Source organism: Pogona vitticeps, chromosome 7 (genome assembly GCF_051106095.1).
Source record: "Pogona vitticeps strain Pit_001003342236 chromosome 7, PviZW2.1, whole genome shotgun sequence".
Taxonomy (NCBI): domain Eukaryota; kingdom Metazoa; phylum Chordata; class Lepidosauria; order Squamata; family Agamidae; genus Pogona; species Pogona vitticeps.
The window spans coordinates 1,357,958-1,378,463 of record NC_135789.1 but is presented as its reverse complement, the minus strand read 5'-3'; the positions used below and the strand labels follow the sequence as shown (position 1 = coordinate 1,378,463).

Sequence of the window (20,506 nt, the reverse complement as noted above, 5' to 3'; positions counted from 1 at the left end):
TGAGCTCTAGACCCATTTCTATCACATCAGTATTTATCTATTGTGTTGATCACTCAGCAATCATCATGCCCCATTAGAACAGCATCTTTTCTCCATCAGAAACAATTAATGCCATTTGCTGCTCTACAATATGGCAGATGTTATTGGTTTTACAGAGCATGAAGTGTGGGTGACGTGGCCCTTTTGGGATGTTGGACTCCAGTACCCCAAATTCCAGACTGTGGCTTGGTCTGGAGCTAATGGGGTGTGGAGTCCACCACCCTCTGAAGGGCCACAGGTTCTAAAGGGAAGCTCCTTGGCTGGCCTCTGTGCTGAGGTCAAACAATATGGGAGGAGAGGGAGAAAACTGGATGCCCCTTGAAAGCACAGGTCTTCTTCGAAACTGAGAAATGAATTCTGACAGTTCTCCTGTCTTCCAAGAGGATGTCTTTTGCAAATACAATGGCTCTTGATTCCCCATTCAAGGCAAGGCATTTCCACTCTTTGTAGCCCGAAATGATGTACTGGTGCTCAAAAAATTTGTCCAGCAGGGATACATTTGGGAGACCCCAACATCGAGTCAGCTCTGCTGATTCTGATTAACAATCCCGGTCTCACAGATTTCATAGCTATCTGGGGCAGGTCTTTTGTAAAGCTTGCCTGTTCAAACCTCACTCCCAGACATTTGACATAGTTGGGAAAATGGGGGTGGGGGGGCACCTGAGCTCCCAAATTCTCCCTTTGACTTGTTCTTCGCAACAAATTTCCCCCTATCACAAAGTTCAAGGAAAGAAGGGAACGAGGAAGGAGGGAGGGGGGGAATTGTCAACACAAAACACAGCCTCCATTCTTTGGAAAACAAAAAATATGTTCTTTGCCGCTTCCTGGCTGTCAAACACCTTTTTTGTTTCGCTGAACAACTAATCCACTTATCAGTGCGTAAAGCTGCTGGCATATCACCAGGCTGATAAAAAGCACACATGCACACCAAAAAGAGAGAGAGGGGTGAAAATTAGCAAAATTTTGCCCGTGGCTCGTTTACATTTAAAACAGGCCCCGGCAGGCGAAGGCAGAGATAGAAAGAATGCTTCACGCACACAAACAAGACTTCTCTCTCTTTTTTTTGAAAAAAACACAACAACGCTGACAACACAGCCTATAAACTCCCGTTTCCTCGGGAGAGATTCCCACAGATAACACCCCCTGACTTTTTTTTTGTGTTGTTGTTATGTGCAAATTCCTTCTTACTCGGCCCAGGCGGGACTCGGGTGCCGAAGCCGCCGCTGAGCGATGGGAGATGCTATCAGCAAAAAGAAAAAAAAAACCCTGACAATATTTTGAATTAACAATAGGTTCCTTTGGGGGGGGGGATGTTTTTCTTTAAATGAGGGCTTAGAGAAGCCTTCCTTTTTAAAACGAGAGGAACACAGCGTGCTGGGAGAATAAACAGCGCCGCACTCCCTATGTGACCTGATTTCCTGTCTTCAGGAGAAACTCACAGGCCAAAACCCCATGCCCTGTGGTGGACTCCATGTCCTATCATCCCCAGACCAAGTCAGGGTCTAGAATTCGCCATCCCAAGGAGCAGAATGGTGATATCATAGCTAAGCATCATCTTTTATGTCCCAGAGGGTTTTGGGTGCTCGGTGCTGTACATTTAGGGAAAGCGTCCATTAAAAGGTTCCCCTCCCGACGTCCTGAGGTTCAATCGAACGGTTGGTTCAGTCAACTCATTAGCTTAATTATGGACCTTCATTGCAATTTGGGCAGGCACCTCAATCCAGTGGTGAATGTTGAGTGAACATTCCTCCGAATCTTGTTGATTTCAAGGGGTCTAGCTGGAGTCAGCTCTGCCCATTGGCTCCGGGCCGTCTCCCAAATGGGACCGGTTGGGGTTAGGCGTGGAGTACCCCTGCCCAAATGCCATGTGAACTGCAACAGAATGTTGCAGCGCTGCATGTTCCTCTTCAGAGTTCAGGGTGCTTTGCTCCCTTCTCCTCCCTCCCCCTGCTGGCTTCCCTCTCTAATGGGCGGACACGCTTCTCTCGGTCCAGGATCCTTGGCTGAGGGGCACCTCCCTGGAACGAGGAACCCAGCGGTTGAATGGACCCGTGGCTGGAGCAGGCCAAGGGATGGAATCTGGATCTCCGAGGGGGGGCACTGGCTTTCTCCCTGAAGGCCCTGGGGGGGGGGCACGGGGCCGCTAAAGCAAGGGTGGTGGCTCCAAAACACGTGGCGCGCATGGAATCCAAGGTGTGTCCTCAACCCCCCCCCCCCAGGAGAAAGCATCGAAATGCAGACAAGGAGCGCTGGGACCCCCTGAAAGGAGCTGCCCTCCTCAAGAGCAATGGAAGCCCCATCCTACCTTGTTCTAGCCTGGGGTGGGTCAAAGGGGCCTGACCCTGACCTGTTGCCCCCCCAGCTTCCGTGGCCACCCCCTGTCCTGTCGTAACCCCTTTCCCAAACGGGTCTCCGTCCTCCTCTCTTGGCGTATGATGTTTCCCAGGGTCTACTAGCGATACCCCTGGCTTTGTCTGCACCGATTGACCCTCAGAAGGGGCATCGCTGGGAACTGGGGAATTAATCAAGAGGCGCCCACACGTCAGGTTGGCATCTGGAACTAAAGCAAAACACTTGCCACAGACGTGACCCTTCCACCTTCCGCCTCCCCGGCCCGGTTTTCCAGACAAGCCCGTGTCTTTTTGACGAGGGGTCTGGGGGGGGGACCGAGACCTTGTGTGGAAAGCAGAGCGAGGAGGGTAAACCGGAGGGCAAAGGTAAGGGATGGAGGTGGGCGGGTGGGGGTGGGGGGCCAAGGAGGAGGCGAGGCAGGCGAAAAGGAGGGAGCGACACCCTCAGGAAGGATCAGCCTTTGGGAACTTGGTTTTATTTCAGATTCCAACTTTTTGGGTGGGCCAGATCTTTGGTCTCCTCTGGAAAAGATCCCCTCTGTTACATCTCCAGATGCTAGAGAGAGGATGGGGGGTCTTTAAAAACAAAACAAGGAACAACCAACATGTTTTGGGTACGTCCACTCATTTCTCTTGGCTTCAGGCCAACTGCACTTGGCAAGGGTCAACACCCCCCTCCAAGATATGACATTTTTTCACATTCAGGGGTTTTAAGGGTTCAGCCATGATCGGTTTAAAGCATTTCCGGTTGATCTGTCTGTATTTTAACCGGCTGAACCTGTGGCCGGCTTTGCCCTGACCCGGCGCCTTCTGTCTGTCTGGGAATACAACTCTCCTTGTCTAGGTGACCTGGGGAATGTGGGTGTTGGAGTCCAACCCCCTCCCAGGTGGTTTATAAGCATCTTCCTTCTGATTTAGTCCACCAGCTCCCTAGTTTGGGGGGACAAGCTGCTGAAACCATGTTTAAATAAATCTGCAGGCCACCTCCGATTCCACGTGGCTATCAGAGCAGAGAAGCACATGGGGTTACGAGCCGTTAAGGTGTCTTGTTAAAAAAAAACTCCATTTAACTAAATTAAGTTAATATTAAGCTTATTGGGTTTTTAAAAAAAAAATGAATCATTCTGCTTCTCCCAGTGACATCAAGGTGACGGGCTTGATCCCCCCTCCTTGCCTGTACTGCTTTATCTTTGCCACAGCCCTGCGAGGTAGCTCTGATAGAGAGAGCCAGTGACCGCCAGGTGGTGGGTCAGTGATCCCTACCTTCCCCCTTTACCCACCCATGGAGAAGTTGCTCTGATGCAGAACTGCTCCCACCTTTCTAGCGACCTTAGAAACCCCAGCCGGATCTGAAAAATAAAGGAAACCAGCGTCCGTTTCTGCACCCCCAGAAGGACCTCCTAACTCCCTCTCTTTACCCCCAGTTTCCCCCCTCTTCTCCTAGAGGTACTGTATCATACTCTCTTCCTCCCCCCCCCCCTAAGAGGCTCTTTTCGCCTCCTGAGCCCCATCCCTCTCTCTGGCTGGGGCCGGCCGTATCAGCTGGAGGAGGCTTAGAGCCTCGTCTCTTTGGATTTAGACTGAAATTTTGATTTTCTGCTGCGCTCAGATAATGTGGAAATCCTGTTCCCCGATATTTCCTGTTTATCAGTGGAGCGCAGGATGGTTCTGGGAAAGCAGGAGGGGTGAGGAAAAGATATATTCTCTCTCTCTCTTTCTCTCTGTCTCTCTGCCCCCCCCCATGCCACCTTCTCTCCCCCCCCCACCCCGGCTCAGCTTCCCTTCTGGAAAGTAATGGAATTCCATTTCAGAAGATCCGATATACAATGACATTCTGATTACTTCAACCGGAGGGGTGGGTATATGCACATACGCACAGATGCTCTATGTATCTGCAGGCCAGAAGCCTATGAGTTATTTACACCAGTGTAAATGCAGAGGTGCCCATGGCCATGGTGAATCGCCAGTAGCTGACACGGGGGCTCCTTGTGATTTTTGGTGCCCGCTAAATTGGCTTAAGTTGGGGGCACAAGAAAGGGTTAATGATTGGCAATTCATTGCCACGATCTCCACCAGCGCATTAGTGCTGATGTCATGGATCCACAGGATTTGGGCCACTACGTGGTTTGCTTTCCTTTCAGAGAAGTCACCCTGGGGAGAAAGCGTGTCTTCCCAGCTGTGGACTCAGAACATGCGTTCCATTTGCATTGTTGGGTTGCTCAAGTTGAGTGCCATCATCCTGAGATTATTCCTCTAGACCCAGTTTGGGTCCCCAGAGGTTCTCGGACTGCAGCTCCCAGAAATCCTGATCAGCTCAGCCGGCCAGTGAAGGCTTGTGGGAGCTGTAGTCTAAGAACATCTGGGGACCCAAGGTTCAGAACCCCTGGTCTAAAGAAAGAAATAAGAGAAGGAAGGAGGAAGCCAGGCTCAAACAGGAATTCAAAGAGTCCAGAATTTCAGACTGAGGTCAGTCGGAGACACTGTTGGGTCTTGGACTTCACAGCCTTGAAAATAGACCATGTGGGGGGGGGACTACAACTCCCAGAATCCTTAAAGAAGTGTGACGAGTAGTGAGTTCTGGCATTTGCAGTCAATTTTCCAGAGCTCTGCCCTGAATGAACTGCTTCAGAGCTGTGAAATCAGACCGGCTTCTAGTCCTCAAGATTCACAGAGGTCCCCTTGCATCTAATGGACTAGCAAGCAGAGTTGAGCTGGTTCCTGGAAAGGGATTGAATCTTCCTGGCCTATTCTGCACATGGTCTGATGCCGTTGGGCTGCAGAAGGGCACGGAAACCATGATGCTTTTCATTCTCAGTAACAATTCTGGAACCTTTTCTTTTATATAATAATATAATATATATAATATATAATATAATTTATTGTCATTGTAAGTAGATACACAGTATACCCGTACAACAAAATTCACAGACACCCAGAGACCAGACACATGCACACACATAACATTCCCCAAACACTCCCCCCCCAAAAAAGTTTTTCCTTGTTGGGTATATAATTTAACCAGTCAGGGATCTATATAGCCAATCAGGGACACAAATGGCCAACAAGGAATCCATGCAGCCACACACACCTTATTTTGGTGTGCATTTTCCCCAGATGTACACACTTTCTCTTTGCCTACGAATTTTCATCTTTAATTTTTCCTTTATAAATGCAGTTTTGAACGCAACAAAGCCTCCTATGCACACCTTTGCGCTCACGGTTGAATTAACAACTGGATCACAAAATGTTGCAAACCTCCAGCATCCCAAGGCTCACTGTGTTTGGATCAGCCTCTTTGTTTGCCAAGGGTGAGTTTGACCAGCTTTCTTAAAACCCCATCCTTACGAAAAAGTCAATTCCGAGTAAGGGCAACACTGCCAGAAGCTCATTTGGAATGGGGTGGCAGTTCTGCCACGTTTCAGAGCTACTCCACAAATTACTGCTGGTGCTGTTGTGAGTTCAGAAGGACCCTTGAAATCATCCCTAGAATCTTTTTTTTCCATATCTCTGAAACAACGGTTGAGATGGTGGCGAACATTCACCCAGGGCGACGAATTTTGACACTACCCTTCAGGGCACAATGTGCTCCTTTAGAGGGAGGAAATTGGCACTTTTGGGGCCTCATCTCCTTCCTCAGGAGGGAAACAACGGTAGTACGCCACACACCTTTGTGGTAAAAAGGTCATGAAGACAAAATAGGCAAATGTTCACCCCGACGCCCCTGGTTCGGTCACAAATACAGAGTTCTTTTGACTTAGAGGCCCAACCTCACTGGTAGTTGCAACCAGACAATCAATGACTCGAATGCTAAGTCAACCCTTATGTAAACCCCATTGATTCCATAGGTCTACTCATGACTAGCGTTTGGATTTTGCCCCAAATCTTTGAAACAGGACGGGCGAATTCCCAACCCTCGTCTTCTACATACGAGGCATCGTTCCACATGCAGACTCTCCTCTAGGGCAGAAAAAGGTCCAGTTCTCCCCCAGTATAATGGGGATAGTGTTAATTAATGCCACAATAAGAGAAACGCTTGTAACAATATAATGTAGAGGGGGTGTCCCCCGGATATTATCATCTTCTCCGACCCCCTTCCTACTAAACTTCTCTCCAAAATCAGGTGTCGCCCTGCGGAGAGGAGAGACGGTAATAACAGAAGGAGCGTCTCGGCCACCTGCGAATCCAGCAGGCTTTCCCCCATTTTTTAAAAAAGCAGATAATTAAACCGGCGCTGGGTGAACGGGCAGTCTCGGCCACAGTACATTAGAGGGGAGAAAGAGAGGGAGGCAGTGGGGTGGCTGGTGGGAAGAATATTAAAAGAGAGAGAGAGAGAGAGAGAGAGAGAAGGAATCATGGCAGGCAGGTGAGAGAAGAGAGAAAGAGAGAGAGAGGATCCAGACAGATGTGTCACCAAAAAATGAAATAAAAATGGAGTGGGGGGAAATGACAGAAGGCTTGGTTTCTCTCCTTGGTTTAAGGCAGCTGCTTCTTAAGGAGACGAGGAGAGGTATTAAAAAAATATATAAAGAAATGGCAGAGGGGGGGGCTCGGGGAGGGGAAAAAAGCCCAAGACACACTGCGCTTCCTTATCGCAAGGAGACAGTTGTCATGAAATCACTTTGAGTGACTCGGTTTTGTCTCCCTCGTTTTCGGCCCCCCCCTCTGCTCCTCCGCACCCCCCCTCGTCTGCCGTCAAGCGGGCCCCAGGACATGGATCAAAGGAGAGGCGCCGAGCATGCACGTGGAAACTTCTGATCCCTTCTCGGTAGAGAGAGAGAAAGAGAGAGAGAGAGAGAGAGAGAAGCGGGGCCCAAGTGGCAGATGAGACAACGCTCCTCTCCATCAAATGAAGGCAAGGGGGAGGAGTGGGGAGGGGGCAGGAGGGGGACTCGGGCGGCCGGGCGGCATGGGGCGGCGCTGGGCACCTCCTAGAGGACGGAGGGAGGGATGTCAGCAGCAGGATGAGCTCCCTCTAAATTGTTCAGGGGAGCTAGGGGATTCTGGGAATTGTAGTCCTCGATGGCCACTGCTCTATAGATGGTGCCAGAAGGCCCACAAGCGACTGGGATGCAAAAATTTGGAACTTTTCCAAGCCTGGATCCTCCTGATGGTATCTTGGTTCTCCCTCACCACTTTGTTCAGCAGCCTCGTTCCAATAACTGGATGTCCTCAGGGATAGCCTGTGATCAAGGCACATGGTTGAGCGGTGGTAGACTGCTCCTAAACGGAGAGGTTGATAACTCACCGCTATTTCTTGACACCTCGGGCTGGGAAAGATCTTTTCCCGAAGTCACTGAAAGCTGATTTTTGGACAGCATACACTTTCTCAGACTTAGCACACTTTTTAAAAGGGTCCAGGCGTTATGGGCATTGTAGTTCACCCACATCTGGAGCACGGCATTCTCTTAAGACACACGTCCACTTCATCCACAGGAGCATCCTTTCCCCTGCCTGGCATGCATTTTCGATATTTCAAAAATAAATAAATAAATCAATTGGTGGTGCTGGTGGTGAAATGTTCGCGTGCGCAAATTTTGGAAAAATTTGGGTCAAAATGAAATCGAAATGAAACGAATTGCCCCATCTTCCCAGTCCCTGAATTTCAAGAGGCTGCTCTCTGTTGTGGCCTACAATTGCGTTTTCTCCCCCACAAGCCAGTCCCGGCGAGAGGGGGACCGTGGGCAATCTGACCAACTGGTAATCAGTCTGGAGAAGCTGCGTGCCAGACGAGAAACTCCCTTGAAATCAGAGAAAGGGGGGCGGGCAGTGAGAAGAAAACTCAGATTATTCCCTTTGTCCCGGTCCCGGGAGAGAAGCGTGGATTCTCTCCTCCTTTTCTGCTGCTTCGCCGAGATTAGATCACGCACCCCCGCCTCTGTTCGCCAAGCACCTCTCCCCCCCCTTCTCTTCCATCTCCCTTGAGTCCGTTCATGATCCCCTTTCAGGTCCTTCTAGACGGCCCGAAGAGGCCCTTCATTTCTCAGACCCGATAAGCTTAAACACCCCTGCTTATCGGCCCGGCTCCGGCCATCCTTACCTTTGATCAATTTACTTATTTGCTGACTGTTGATCCCGCAGGATGGCTGATCCTCTGCCCGCGCCGAGGCATTGTCCTCGTGCTTGGCTGTCTGAGAGGGACACCATTGCTCCGGGAGCACCCTGTAACGCTGGGCTCCCTGATTGTTATCACCCTCTGTCTCCCTCAATGGGGCCAGGCCTGGCTCAAAAACTGTGTCTGCTTTGTGCCTTCAGAGCAATTTGGTTCCCCTTTAACTGCCCTGGAAAAATCGACTGCCTCATTTTAAGGAAACGCACAACACTCCCACGTCCTTCAGCAAACGACCAGTCTCGGATTTCCAAAGGATGGGAGCCATGGCTGTCCGACGGGGTATCAAACTGCTATAACTTGCCTCGTGTAGCATGGAGACATCCCAGATCTCTTCCAGCAAAGATCCCCGGGACCCTCTCGGAAGGGCACGAGAAATCTGCTCACGGCTGGGACCCATGGCCCAAGGGGCCATACGGTGCACAGCCTGGAACATTTTTTTTTTAAAGGAAGTAATTAGTTACAGTTCCAAGCTACTAAAAAACAGGGACGGAGTTGCGGGACCCGAAGTCAAGTCGGGCTTCAGTTGCATCAGTGACTAACTTGGATCCTCTCCCCCCCCCCCTCCAGGACTCCGACTTGAGTCACCACTCAAAACCTACTCCATCCCTCTCTTTTTTTCTGGGGGGGGACTTTTTTAAAAAGGGACTCAAAGTCCCGGCTCAAAAAAACAAAACAACAAAAAGGCCACCTTCAGATGGATGTCCCAACGGACAAGACTCTGCGCAGCAACCGTGCACCTTCTCGGCTGCTTGTCCTAAGGCTGCCTCCTTCACCCCCTCACCCTGCCTGCTGCAAATCAAGTCCTTCACAAAGTTCATGGCTGGCTTTCTCTCCAATCCACCCACCCGGAGCTGGGTCTCTGTGGGTTCCTGCCTAAAAAAGAAAGGAACCCCCCCCCCCCCACAAATGGCCTCTTCTGAATTCCAGAAGTTTCTGAGCATCCCCGGTCGGTCGCAGGCCTAGCTCCAGTATTAATTGCTAATCTGCCTCTCTCTTTCTATCTGGCCTGCCCCAAACGGTCTCTTGGGCTCCCTTATTAATCACAGAAAACAGGGGAAGATGCAATTCAATTCTCCATAGCCGGCCTCTCCCCCCCCCTCTTTTTCTCTGGGCCAAACCAAAGGACATCTTAGCCTCTAACGCTGTGGCACAGAAAGAGAGAAAGATTGGAACGCGGGGTCTGATCAAGGAGAATTGACCTTAACACGGGGGAAACCCATTGCCCGGTGCCCAAAATTATGGGCTCACGAGGAGACTGAGTTCTGGAAGGGAAAAGCAGACAAATCAATGAATCAGGTCTCCCCCCTCACCCTGTCCTTCCTTCTGCACGGAAATTAAATAGAAAAGGTGATGCATCAAAAATAGTTCAAGGGGATGGTGCAAGGGGATGGGAAGGGGCCGGAGGGAGAAAAAGTTTGAAAAGAGAAGAAAGGAAAAAGAAGGTGAAGAATCACAGCTAAGAGATCTTCCTGAGGTTTCAGGGTTCAGCAATCAATGACTAAGAAGCAATTCAAAGGATATTTATACATTTTTCAATATTTATAAATGTTGGGTGGTAGAAGAGGCAGCTCCGGGAGGAATGGAAAACTAGAAGAACTGGTTTATTGACAAGGATCAACCCAACGTCTGGGATTTTTCTATGCCCCTTGGCTGTCATGCCAAGCATTTGCTGCTCTAGCAGCGCGTGGAAGGGAGCAACCCCACCCCAACTCATCACATGTGGGGTCTGGATTTTCAACCTCATCCCAACCACCCCCACCTCCAAAAAGGGAATAGAACAACCCCTTGGAAGTTCAAATATTGTTACCGGCAAGTCAGGGGAAGAAAAAAGAGAGCGAGAAGACTCTCTGGTTCCTCCTAGTGGCCAGTTCTAATATTACACCTTGAGCATCTTCCTAAATATGAAAAGGCAAAATCAAAACATGCTTCCTTCTGTTAGTTAGGATTCAGAAGAGACACACGTAACATCTGGGGAAAAAAATCTTTTAAAAGTAACTTTTGAAAGCAACTGGGCCTGAGGTCCTACCATGTTTCCCCCAAAATAAGACAGGGTCTTATTGGAACTTGCTCCAAAAAATGCATTAGGGCTTATTTTCAGGGGATGTTTAATTTTTTTTCATGTACAAGAATCTACATTGATTCAAATACAATCATGTCATCTTCTGGTTGCTGCACAAGGGTGTGGGGGCAAGGTTTCCCTTCACTGGGACTTATTTTGGGGGCAGGGTTTATATGACAAACATCCTGCAAAAATCAGACTAGAGCTTATTTTCAGGTTAGGTCTTATTTTCAGGGAAACAGGGTACAGCCAGGTGACTTAGGCATTCCCTTTTAACCAAAAGTTATTTGTTTTTTTAAAGCTAAGTAGTTACAGCTAACTACAACACTGGCAACTGTCTAATTCGAAATTTCAAACTTTAGGAATAAATGATGTACCCATAACTGTTTAAAGCAGCAGCAGCCCTCCTAATCTCAGTTTGCAGGTCCCATCTGTCCTTGCCAGCAGTGGCAGTAGTGAGGAATGATGGGAACTGGAGTCTGATACCAGGAAGACTCAGCTTTGGGGGAGGGCTTTTTTTTTTTAACCTTGCTTTTCTCTCTCTCTCTCTCTCTCTCTCTCTTTATAATGGCAGGGTATATTTGCTCATAAATTGGAATTATGTCCTTCCTCAGAAAATCCCATTATTAACAATGTACGTAAAAGACAATTAATATTGTAAATCTAAAAATGGGTGGGATTCCCATTAAAACAACCATTTCCACTGCAGGAAGGGGGTCTTCTGAGGAAGGGAAAATAGAAAAGTCATGTCCTCTCTGTTACTGGCCGGATTCACCAGTTCAAATGATCCCAATTTGAAATAAATAAGTTTTTTTTTGCTGGGATGTGTGTGTGAGGATATTAGTTATAGAAACACCTGCAAGATCCTTGCATTTCCCCCCCCTCCTCAGACCATGAAGTTCTGGGAGCACAAACTTGGAAAAATAACTTTTTCACACGAGAGAAACAGCTCTAAATCAGCTCAGGATCCCACTCCCCCCCCCCCTTTTCCCACTGCCTTGAAATGGAGGCTGCGTAATTGACAGAAGCAGATGGCTGGGGAGGGGTGAGGTTGGGGGGGGGAGCGAAGAAAGAAGGGAAGAAAGGGGAGTAGACTGGGAAGAAATCCCAGCTTTGTGGGATCCTGTAGGTTAAAAGTTGACCCGGGGGGGGGGGGGGACAATGCTGAACGAGCGAGAGCCGTTTATGATATCAAGCTCCTGGAGACGGCAGAAGGATCTGGGTAAATTATTTTTCAGAGAGGGAGGGGAAAGCCGGGTCTGCTTGCTAGAAATGGCAAATCCACTTTTTAAAACAGGTGCTGTCCCCCAGAGGCTCTTGAACCACCTCTTAATGCTGGTACGAAGGCATTATTATTTTATTTTTTTCGATTTATATTTCCATCTTTCCTCCAGTGAGCTCAGAGGGCAGGCTGGCTCCTCTCTCCCCTCCCTTCGTACACCCATCAACCCTCCGAGGTAGGTCAGCCTGAATGAGAGACGCCGATGGGGGGAGGGGGGCGCAAGGCCAGCTGGTGAGTTTCATGGACCGGAGAAGACCTGGATCGCAACCTCTCAATTCCAGCCCAGTGTGCTAACCACTGTACGTACTACGGGTTGTTCAGGTTTCTTGGCCGTATCCTGTAGTGCAGGTGTGGAAAAACCTTTGGTGCTCCAGATAGTTTGAGACTCCAAACCCCATGATTTCTACCCAGTATGGCCAGTGGTGAGGGGTTTATTCTTTTCATGGTAGACTGCCTCTGTATGAAGAAGCTCAGCTTATCTATTACAGCTAATCCCTAAGGATGGAATTTTTGGATTTTTTTTTTGGACTACAGTTCCTATAATCCTCTATTTTGGGAGCTCCACCAGACAGACACCTAAATGTGACATCCTCTGGCAGAAAAACCTGACCCAGTGTCCTTTTTTCCTCAGTTGAACATGAATGCCACGGCATAAATTTAATTTCTACTATAAAACATACATGTTAGGGATGGGGGAATGGGGTTAGCCAAAATGCTGAGCATCCCAAGAGATACCAATGAAAAACCTGTGACAGGTACAGGTGATAGGAGGTGACACCTGAGAAGGATGTGATGGAACAGAAATCAACAGTTAAGAACCATGGCTCTTGAGGACATGGAATCTGGACACCTCAATTTATAGCTCTAAGTATTACATCAGATCCTCATTAAATCAGGCTGATGTAAACTACCATCCTTCCAGACCCTTTTGGCTGGCAACTCCGATTTCAGGGGTGCTGGGAATCCATTCCACATTTTACTCTGCCTTTTAACAGAATGTCTAAAGTACCTTCAGCACCTTGGACAGCTCTTTCAAAACAAACAGTAAAACCTGGAGTGGATTTGCTGTACCCCTGAAATTGGAGTCCTTAGCTGCTAATGGCTCCAGGTATGACCCTGTTCCAATACCCATTGGACCGGATTGGCATGGTTAGAGAGGATGGGAACTTTACATCCTAAAGTAACGTTTCCAAGTTCCGGTTGTAATACTTCACTGTGGGCCTTCCCTATAAGTTAGAGGCAGGGGGACATATGGCTCTTTACCTTCTGTTGGATTCCATTTTCCATCACCTCCAAGACCAATAGCTACACTGGCTGGGGCCAATGGGAGTTGTAGTTGAAACTATCCAGAGGGCAGTAGCTTGTAGGAGGAAGCATTGATCCAGCATCATTGGGGGTAGGGAAGGGGGAGAGGCCACATGGAAGATGAGAGGATGGGTGCCCTTCAGTTGCGGCTGGATTACAACTCCCATCAGTCCCAGTCGCAGATGGTCAGGGATGATGGGAGTTGGAGTCCAGCGACATCCAAGGTACTAAATAGGCCAGCGCACGAATCCCGTCTCCGACCACGTCGGCTTGCAGTCACCACGGTCACAGCCTGAACGGCGCAGGCGTGAGAGCGCAAGCAAAAAAAAGGGAGAAAACCCCTGCGTGCGCTCGTTTTCTTGACACGGACGGTCTCTGTCTCATTTCTCCTGCTTTTGTCCAAGTGTCTGCGGGTATAATAAGCATTTAAAATGAAGTCTTGCCAGACCGTGGGGGGAGGGGAGGGCAGGGGAGGGGAGGTGGGAGAGAGATTTCGGGAGGAGGGGGAGAGAAGGTGGGGGGGTTTTAGAGAGCAAAGAATTAGGAGGGGAAGAAAAAAAGATCAGATGCAAATCACTGGGTGGAAGGAAAATTATGTGCAATTACCCAAGAAAACTGGGCAGCTCTGCCCACCCCAGCCAACAAGATCTCATTAATAAGCAGAAAATAAGATTGAAATGGTGTGTAAAAGAGCTGGAAAAATGAATTTGAATGCCACATTTGTCCACAATTACCCCCGCGTTCACACATATTTTATTGCAATTTTTTTTATTATTCTTAATCTTTCCATCCCTCAAAGCAGATTGGGAACATCCCGGCATTACGGTTGCAGAGGGAGAAGCATTACGGATTTCCCTTCTCTCCCGTGAAAGGGAAGCGCCCCGGCCCGCTCGTCAAATTTGCAAAGGGCCGGCCAGGCGAGGATCAGGATTCATCGCCGCGGCTTAGCGCCGTGTAGGAACAAGGTCTTTTCAAAAATATTCCCGACCTTCCGACGCGTTGCGGGGCCGGTCGATGCACTACGCCGGGGTTTACAATCCCCACCTCCTCACCCCATAGGAAAGAACACAGAAAATGATCATACGGAGTCACTCCGAGATCTGTTTTCTCAGTATCACCTACGCAAGCGGGTGGAGATTCAGGAAGGATTGCACGTGGGGCTCTGGCCTCTCGGGCAGGGTCTCTGGGGTGGAGCTATAAGCCCATCACAGCCGTTGTCTGTCTGACCCAGAATAGCCTTTTCTGATGGGCAGAAAAACTTTCCGTCGAGCCAGGAGCGCTCCTGAACCCTCCATGGAGGTCAGGCGCAGAATTTTCTCCCTAAACTATGATTGCCAGCTTAGAAAATAAAAAATAAAAATGAATTGAAACTAACTAACTAAATAAATAAAGGTTCATTTAGTAATGTGTAATTTGACCCCCAACGCACACCATCTAGTTTGACCCTAACTTCTAACGTTTCATTTGCCCTACAGGGATCCCCAAGGGCTTTCATGGGTGTCAAGAGGAACAGAGAGAAGGCAGGACCTTTTCTGTGACAAAATAAGCTGGTGCCCTTCAACCCTCTTGTGAGAAAGCCACATCGTTTGCATGATTTACTTAGGAATCACTTCCTTCCTGGCTCCATGGACCTCCCTTCTTATTAGTATTTCCAAGATACACGTGGGTTTAAGACATTTTAAATAATATGTCACATTTGTTTCGAAAAAACCATTTGCAAACCATTTCTTGCAATTACTGCTTTTTCATATACTAATACTAATACTAATACTAATACTAATACTAATACTAATACTAATACTAATACTAATACTAATACTAATACTAATACTAATAGTTTGCAAAAGAAGCATACTCATGCACAAAGAACGTGAACAATGACACCTCCATAAAAACAAGAACAAGTTTGAAATTTAATGGACAAAAAAAATGCAACAGCGTAAAGGCAAGGAACAAGCCTTCCTGTCGAAATTAAGAGTAAGAAACCACAGCGAGACCTCCTGATACACCCAGGTGATACACTGTCTACAGTCAAACTCTGTCCAAGAAAATTAAAGAAATAAATAAAAGCAGCCTCCAAATACACCTTTCAAGATATTCCAATCTCACAGAAAGTTATGTGAAATTATGGAGAATTTCCGCATGAGATGAAACACAAATTTTATTCCCTGGGTACAAAATATGTTTCTTCCCCAAACAGAGAGGGTCATAAATATTGATGGAATAGCATTTAGTGACAGACAGTGAAAGAAAGGTGAGCAGGCAAAATATATTAATGCTCGTGGCCAGCACAGGGCACGGACTCCCTGTGGGCATTATGATGACATCGGAGCTACGGGATTTCGTTCTTTCTTTATTTCAAAGATTTCACACGTAGTGACCTCAAAGCAAAAACCTGGCAGCTGATCACAAGAAAACTCCCTCACTTTTCAGGCCAGAGATCGGCGGAAAATTTGCACATGCAATGGCTCTCCGACCCTGAAGAACCACCAATCAGAGTGGATGCAAAATTAGAGCACATAGGAGGGTTCTCACCGAACGCCTGCATGGCTTCTGAGCTACTAGGAAGGGTGTTACACAAACATGGTGCCACCATAGAAAAAGCCCTCACTCTCCTCACCTTAGAAGGTGATTTGCTGAGTCTTACAATGAAAGGATCGCTCTTAAAAACCCTCAATGGCTCTGGAAAAGCTCCTGTCCCTCTCATCCTGCTGCACAGCAATTCAACTGATCCGAACCCGAAAATTTACCGTCTTGGCCTGCCTTATTCTTGTGGGCACCCATGAGAACGAACCATCAGTGTTTTTCTCCTCCATGGTGAGAAAGATCTTACGTTTTCCATCTGTCTCAGGCAGGATGGGTTTTTGCGCAAATAAAGTAAATGGCACAAAAACATGACAGACTGGGTTTTCGGAGAATTGGAAGCATGGAATGGGTTGTTTGTTTCCTTTTCGAAGTAGCTCCCTGTTGTCCCCCCCCCCTCTCTCTCTGCACTTTGCTTCTCAGAGGAAAAGCACACTAGTTTTGCCCAGACAGATTCTGCACAAATTGTAGAGAGACGGGTGGGTGGAAAGACATCCTTGTCTCCCTCTCATGCTGCAGGTGAAGGATTTCATGAGGTTTGCAAATTCACCCACAGGGTATCTCATATGTAGACAGCTTGAACTGATAGCTAAGAGAAATCTAATTGGCATTCTTCACCCCTCTAATCAGAAGTGGACTTAACTTTAACCCTGTTACATTTCCAGTGGCATGGCCCTAGGAACTGTCCAAAGGGATCAGGGACATCTCTGGTTCCCAAGGGGGGTGAGTTCCCCTATAGTTTCCTAGGCTAGAGGTGATGATGGATCAGGCAGGAAGACTCCTTACCTGTGGAGAGAGGCCGTTGCTGACTGGATTCATGTGATTCGCTGGAGCTGTGGGGTTCATGAAGCTGTCAGAGTAACTGGAGAAGCTGTGTCGGGCCCCATAGGTAGAGCTGGAGTCCACCGCGGCAGCGGCCAACCCCCCCTGGTGCATGGTGGACGGCGGGAGAGGTTGGGGTCTGTGGACGGTGCTGCCCCCATCTGGAGGGAAAAAAAGCAGTCGGAAGGTTTGTCAAAATCCTCCTGTGTTGGGCTGTTCCACAGGGCAACGCTAACGGGGAGCGAAGTCAGGAAGTTGACATCTCCTGTGTCCCAAGATTCCACCCTTGGTCATGCTGATGGGGGACGATGGTTTCTACAAGTTTCAGTGGCTGGGGGATTCTGGGCTTTGTAGTCCAAACAGGCCAAGCCCTCCCTCCAGGTTGTCAGTGAAACCCTCAGCAGTTACCTTGGGAAAGAGTGGTCGTTGGGTAGGTTGAATCTGGCAGCTGGTAAGGGGGCAAAGTCGGCATCCCGGTGGGTGGAAAGCCCCCTGGCAAGAGGTGGTTGAAGGCGGCCAGCTGGTTGGCGCCAGCCTGTTTGCGCCATCGGGCTCGCCGGTTGCTGAACCAGACCTGCGGTGGGGAAGAGAGGAAGGAAGGTGTGCATTGGCTCACAACAAAAAATCACAAACAGCAAGGACATCTCTGTGTCCAATAGTCTTGTTTAAACTACAGCACCCAACATCCCCCACCATTAGCCAGGCTGGCTGGTGCTGATAATGGGAGCCCCAGTCCCGCAGAAACATCTGGAGGCCAGGCCGTGAGAAACCAAAGTGGCCACTAGAGGGCAGTGAAGAGAAGTGGGCCCCTTTCCCCAAAACTGTTATTGTGGGTCCTATTTGGCCCACTGACTGCCCGTTGCTGACTAGGCTAGCGTTCTAACCTTGTGTCCTGGCCATCCCCTTGGAGGGCGGATGCCGCCCAATCAGAACCATCTCTTCTGCCTCTCTATCACCTTAAAAGCCAGCCCACAACGCAAGTCAGTTTCTCTGCTCCAGAACCCCCCATAAACTTTGACACAACCTTGCTTAACTCAACCACGACTTGGGGTTGAGTTCCTTCTCTTTGAACGACAGCTTCCAGAATCCTCCAATCCAGCATGGGAAATGGATTCTGGGTGCTGTAGTCCCCCAGCAAAGAAACTTTTGTGAACCTGGATGAGCCCTGTCCAATCGTCCCGTGCCAATCTAAGTCCTGCTTTTGCGGTTTGTAACTCCCTGTGGTGGCTTTTGATCCAAAACATTTGTGCGCAACACGGAGAAACCCTCTCAACGCCACCAACCTGGCTCGGGAAGGGATGGGGCAGACACTGGCCGTGGAGCGCCGGCTGAGAAATATGTGGTTAAGCTTTCGAGGGAGTTGAGAAAGCAGCTGCCTCAGCCCTCCAGGGTCTGAAAGGACTAAGAGATGTGATTGAATTTCACAGCAATGGGTGTGTGAGTGGAGGGGCGGGGGCGGGAAAGTGAACAAAAATCAAGAGTTGGAAAGACAGAAAAGGAGTCTGCTCCGCGGAGGCCGTTTCTGGATGAATTGCATCAAAATTGTGATCAGCATCAAATGAAAAGGTAGCAACTCGTCTCTGAGGGTTTACTTGGTAAATTATTTCTTAGGAGTTCTACGTCAGGAGAGCCCCTTTCTGGAGTTGGCTGAGGGCAGGCAAAAAGAGGGTCCCCACAAAACTATGCTTTATTAGCTTATGGACCTCGCCATCACAAAAAAAAGGCTTTAAACCCCCATTTTTTGGCTTGCCAAGTGAGAAGAGGCTCACTAAAAGCCCCAAGAGCCAAGCCGAGCCTCCACATTTAAGAGCACTCTACCTCTGGACAGTAGCTGCCAGGAAACAACCAACCAGGGGAACGTTTGACCTCCTGACTTACTTGTGAACCTTCCCGAATGGATTCCCCCCCCTTCCTGGGCCCAATTCAGTGGACCTGGAATTATTTTAATTTTAGATGGTACCTCTTTTTAAAGTCACTGTATCTTGGGGTGAGTCAACAGGATCTGGAAGCCCTTTGCTCTTCTCAGATCAAAAGAGGAAAAAACACAAACCAACCCAGAGCGCAGCACCTCCTCTTGGTATGCCATTTGGAAAGAAATCTCTGTGTGTGCTTATGATTTATTGGTACTCATACAAGGCAACGTTGATTGAACTGGTTGTTGTGGGTTTTTCAGGCTCTTTGGCCATGTTCTGAAGGTTGTTCTTCCTAACATTTCGCCAGTCCCTGTGGCCGGCATCTTCAGAGGACAGCACTCTGTGCTCTGGTGTCGTTTGTTTGGGAGTGGAGTATTTATGGCTGTGAGATAGGCTTTTGTCCTTTTCTGGAGATGGGTGATTAGTGTGTCTTGTTGTGGGTGTATCAATCACAGTGACAGATAATCTCTGCTCCTTATCAGAACAATACATCCACCCGAGGTCTGGGTCAAAATAAGGGGCTCCAAGCGACGCCCACAGACCAGGAGGCTTTGAAATGGGTGCTCATTCAGCCTTCTGATGAAGAAACAGGCATTTGATGGGAGCCGCTCCCCATGACAAATGAACAAAGGAGGGAACGAATGTTTTGCTGGACGCAGCTGGCCGAGAGGGTCCTAACACCCAACAAAGGCTCACGACGGGCAGGACGGTGCCTTCGCGCCCACGTCCCTGCCCACTGGACCTCCTTGGTGGGCTTAGATGCTTTCATGGCACGGTATGGAACAGCAGCTGGCCTTGAGCCGTCCGCAGCCAGATCGAATCACATTCGCTCTGGACACATTTTTCTTTGGGTCCAACGTCATTGTTGGGTTGCCCAGTTTCCAGCCTGTCTCCGGCTCCTTCCTTTCCTCAGAAACAACCCAGAAGAGCAAGCCCCCAACCGGCCACCTAGCGTGTGAGAACCTCATCTGCTCATTTGCTTCATGAGGGAGGGGCACAACCCTGTCGTCAGGGGTTCCCCGCCTGGGGTCCCCAGAGGTTCTTGGACTACAACTCCCAGAAGCCTTCACCACGAGCTGTGCTGGCTGAGATTTCTGGGAACTGCAGTCCAAGAACACCTGGGTTACCCACCTGATGCTGGACTGTGATTCCCATCATCTTTCACTGTCTAAAATGCTGGCTTATGAGGGAGGGCTATTCCACCAAAATCTGATGGCAACCCCTCCTCTTGAGTTGATGGAGGAAATTTGTCCCAAAATCATTAGAACTTGATCTAAAAGTTCCACTGATATTTTTTTTTGGGGGGGGGGAATGTTTAAAACCAGCTGTTCTAAACCCAGCACCTGTTCGATGGGGTGGACTACATCCCCCATCAACCACACCTAGCACAGTGAACAATGGGTGTTGTAGTCCAACACTCATGGGCATTCTCTTTATTTAACCCACTTTGGGAACAAAACACCCTTCCTACTGTGTTATTATTCATGTCACCATTATCTCAACTCTTAATAAATTAACGTTTGGAGGACGAGTTTGGGGAGATTGATTCAAGAGGGCATTGGTGTTTTTTTTAAATAGGATGCCAAAGGCATTTGTGGCATGGATGACATAAACATGACATAAAACAAGGACCAAGTCACGACCCACCCACCCCTCCACTCCTTCCTTATTGACCCAACTCAGAGAATCCAACAATCCGGTCCTGACTCTTGCGGCAGGTTCTGGACCGACGGGTGTGTGTAGGTTTGGTGAGGGGATGGATTCGCTTTGATATCCAGGACATTTTACAAGGCGGGGAGGGGGGGAGGCTTAAAAGTGGTGGGAAGAACCCAACTGTGCCAGGATGAGAAACCCACCAGGAATGTGAGCCCAAGAACAGGTGGCGCTCAAAAGGGAAGGACTCTCGGACCACAGAAGGAGCCTGCAAATTACAGCTTCAAATAAATGGGGGGTGGGCAGGCAAGCTTTCTCCCCCCCCCCCTTCCTCCAGTTTCATTGCTTTGAAAACTGAAATTCTTCAGACGGAAAGATGCGGCTGCCACC

General features: G+C 48.8%; 1 protein-coding gene across 5 annotated transcripts in view; it reads right to left on the bottom strand.

Annotated features, from left to right (window-relative positions):
* Positions 1 to 20,506, bottom strand: part of PAX7 (paired box 7) — a 101,072-nt gene that overhangs the window by 23,682 nt on the left and 56,884 nt on the right. For all 5 annotated transcript variants that reach the window (XM_020782122.3, XM_020782121.3, XM_020782123.3 and 2 more), the window contains 2 exons: positions 16,959 to 17,124; positions 16,515 to 16,711 (listed from right to left, as the gene is read on the bottom strand). In XM_020782122.3, coding sequence (XP_020637781.1) covers positions 16,515 to 16,711; positions 16,959 to 17,124 — 363 coding nt within the window. The remainder of the gene's footprint in view (positions 1 to 16,514; positions 16,712 to 16,958; positions 17,125 to 20,506) is intronic.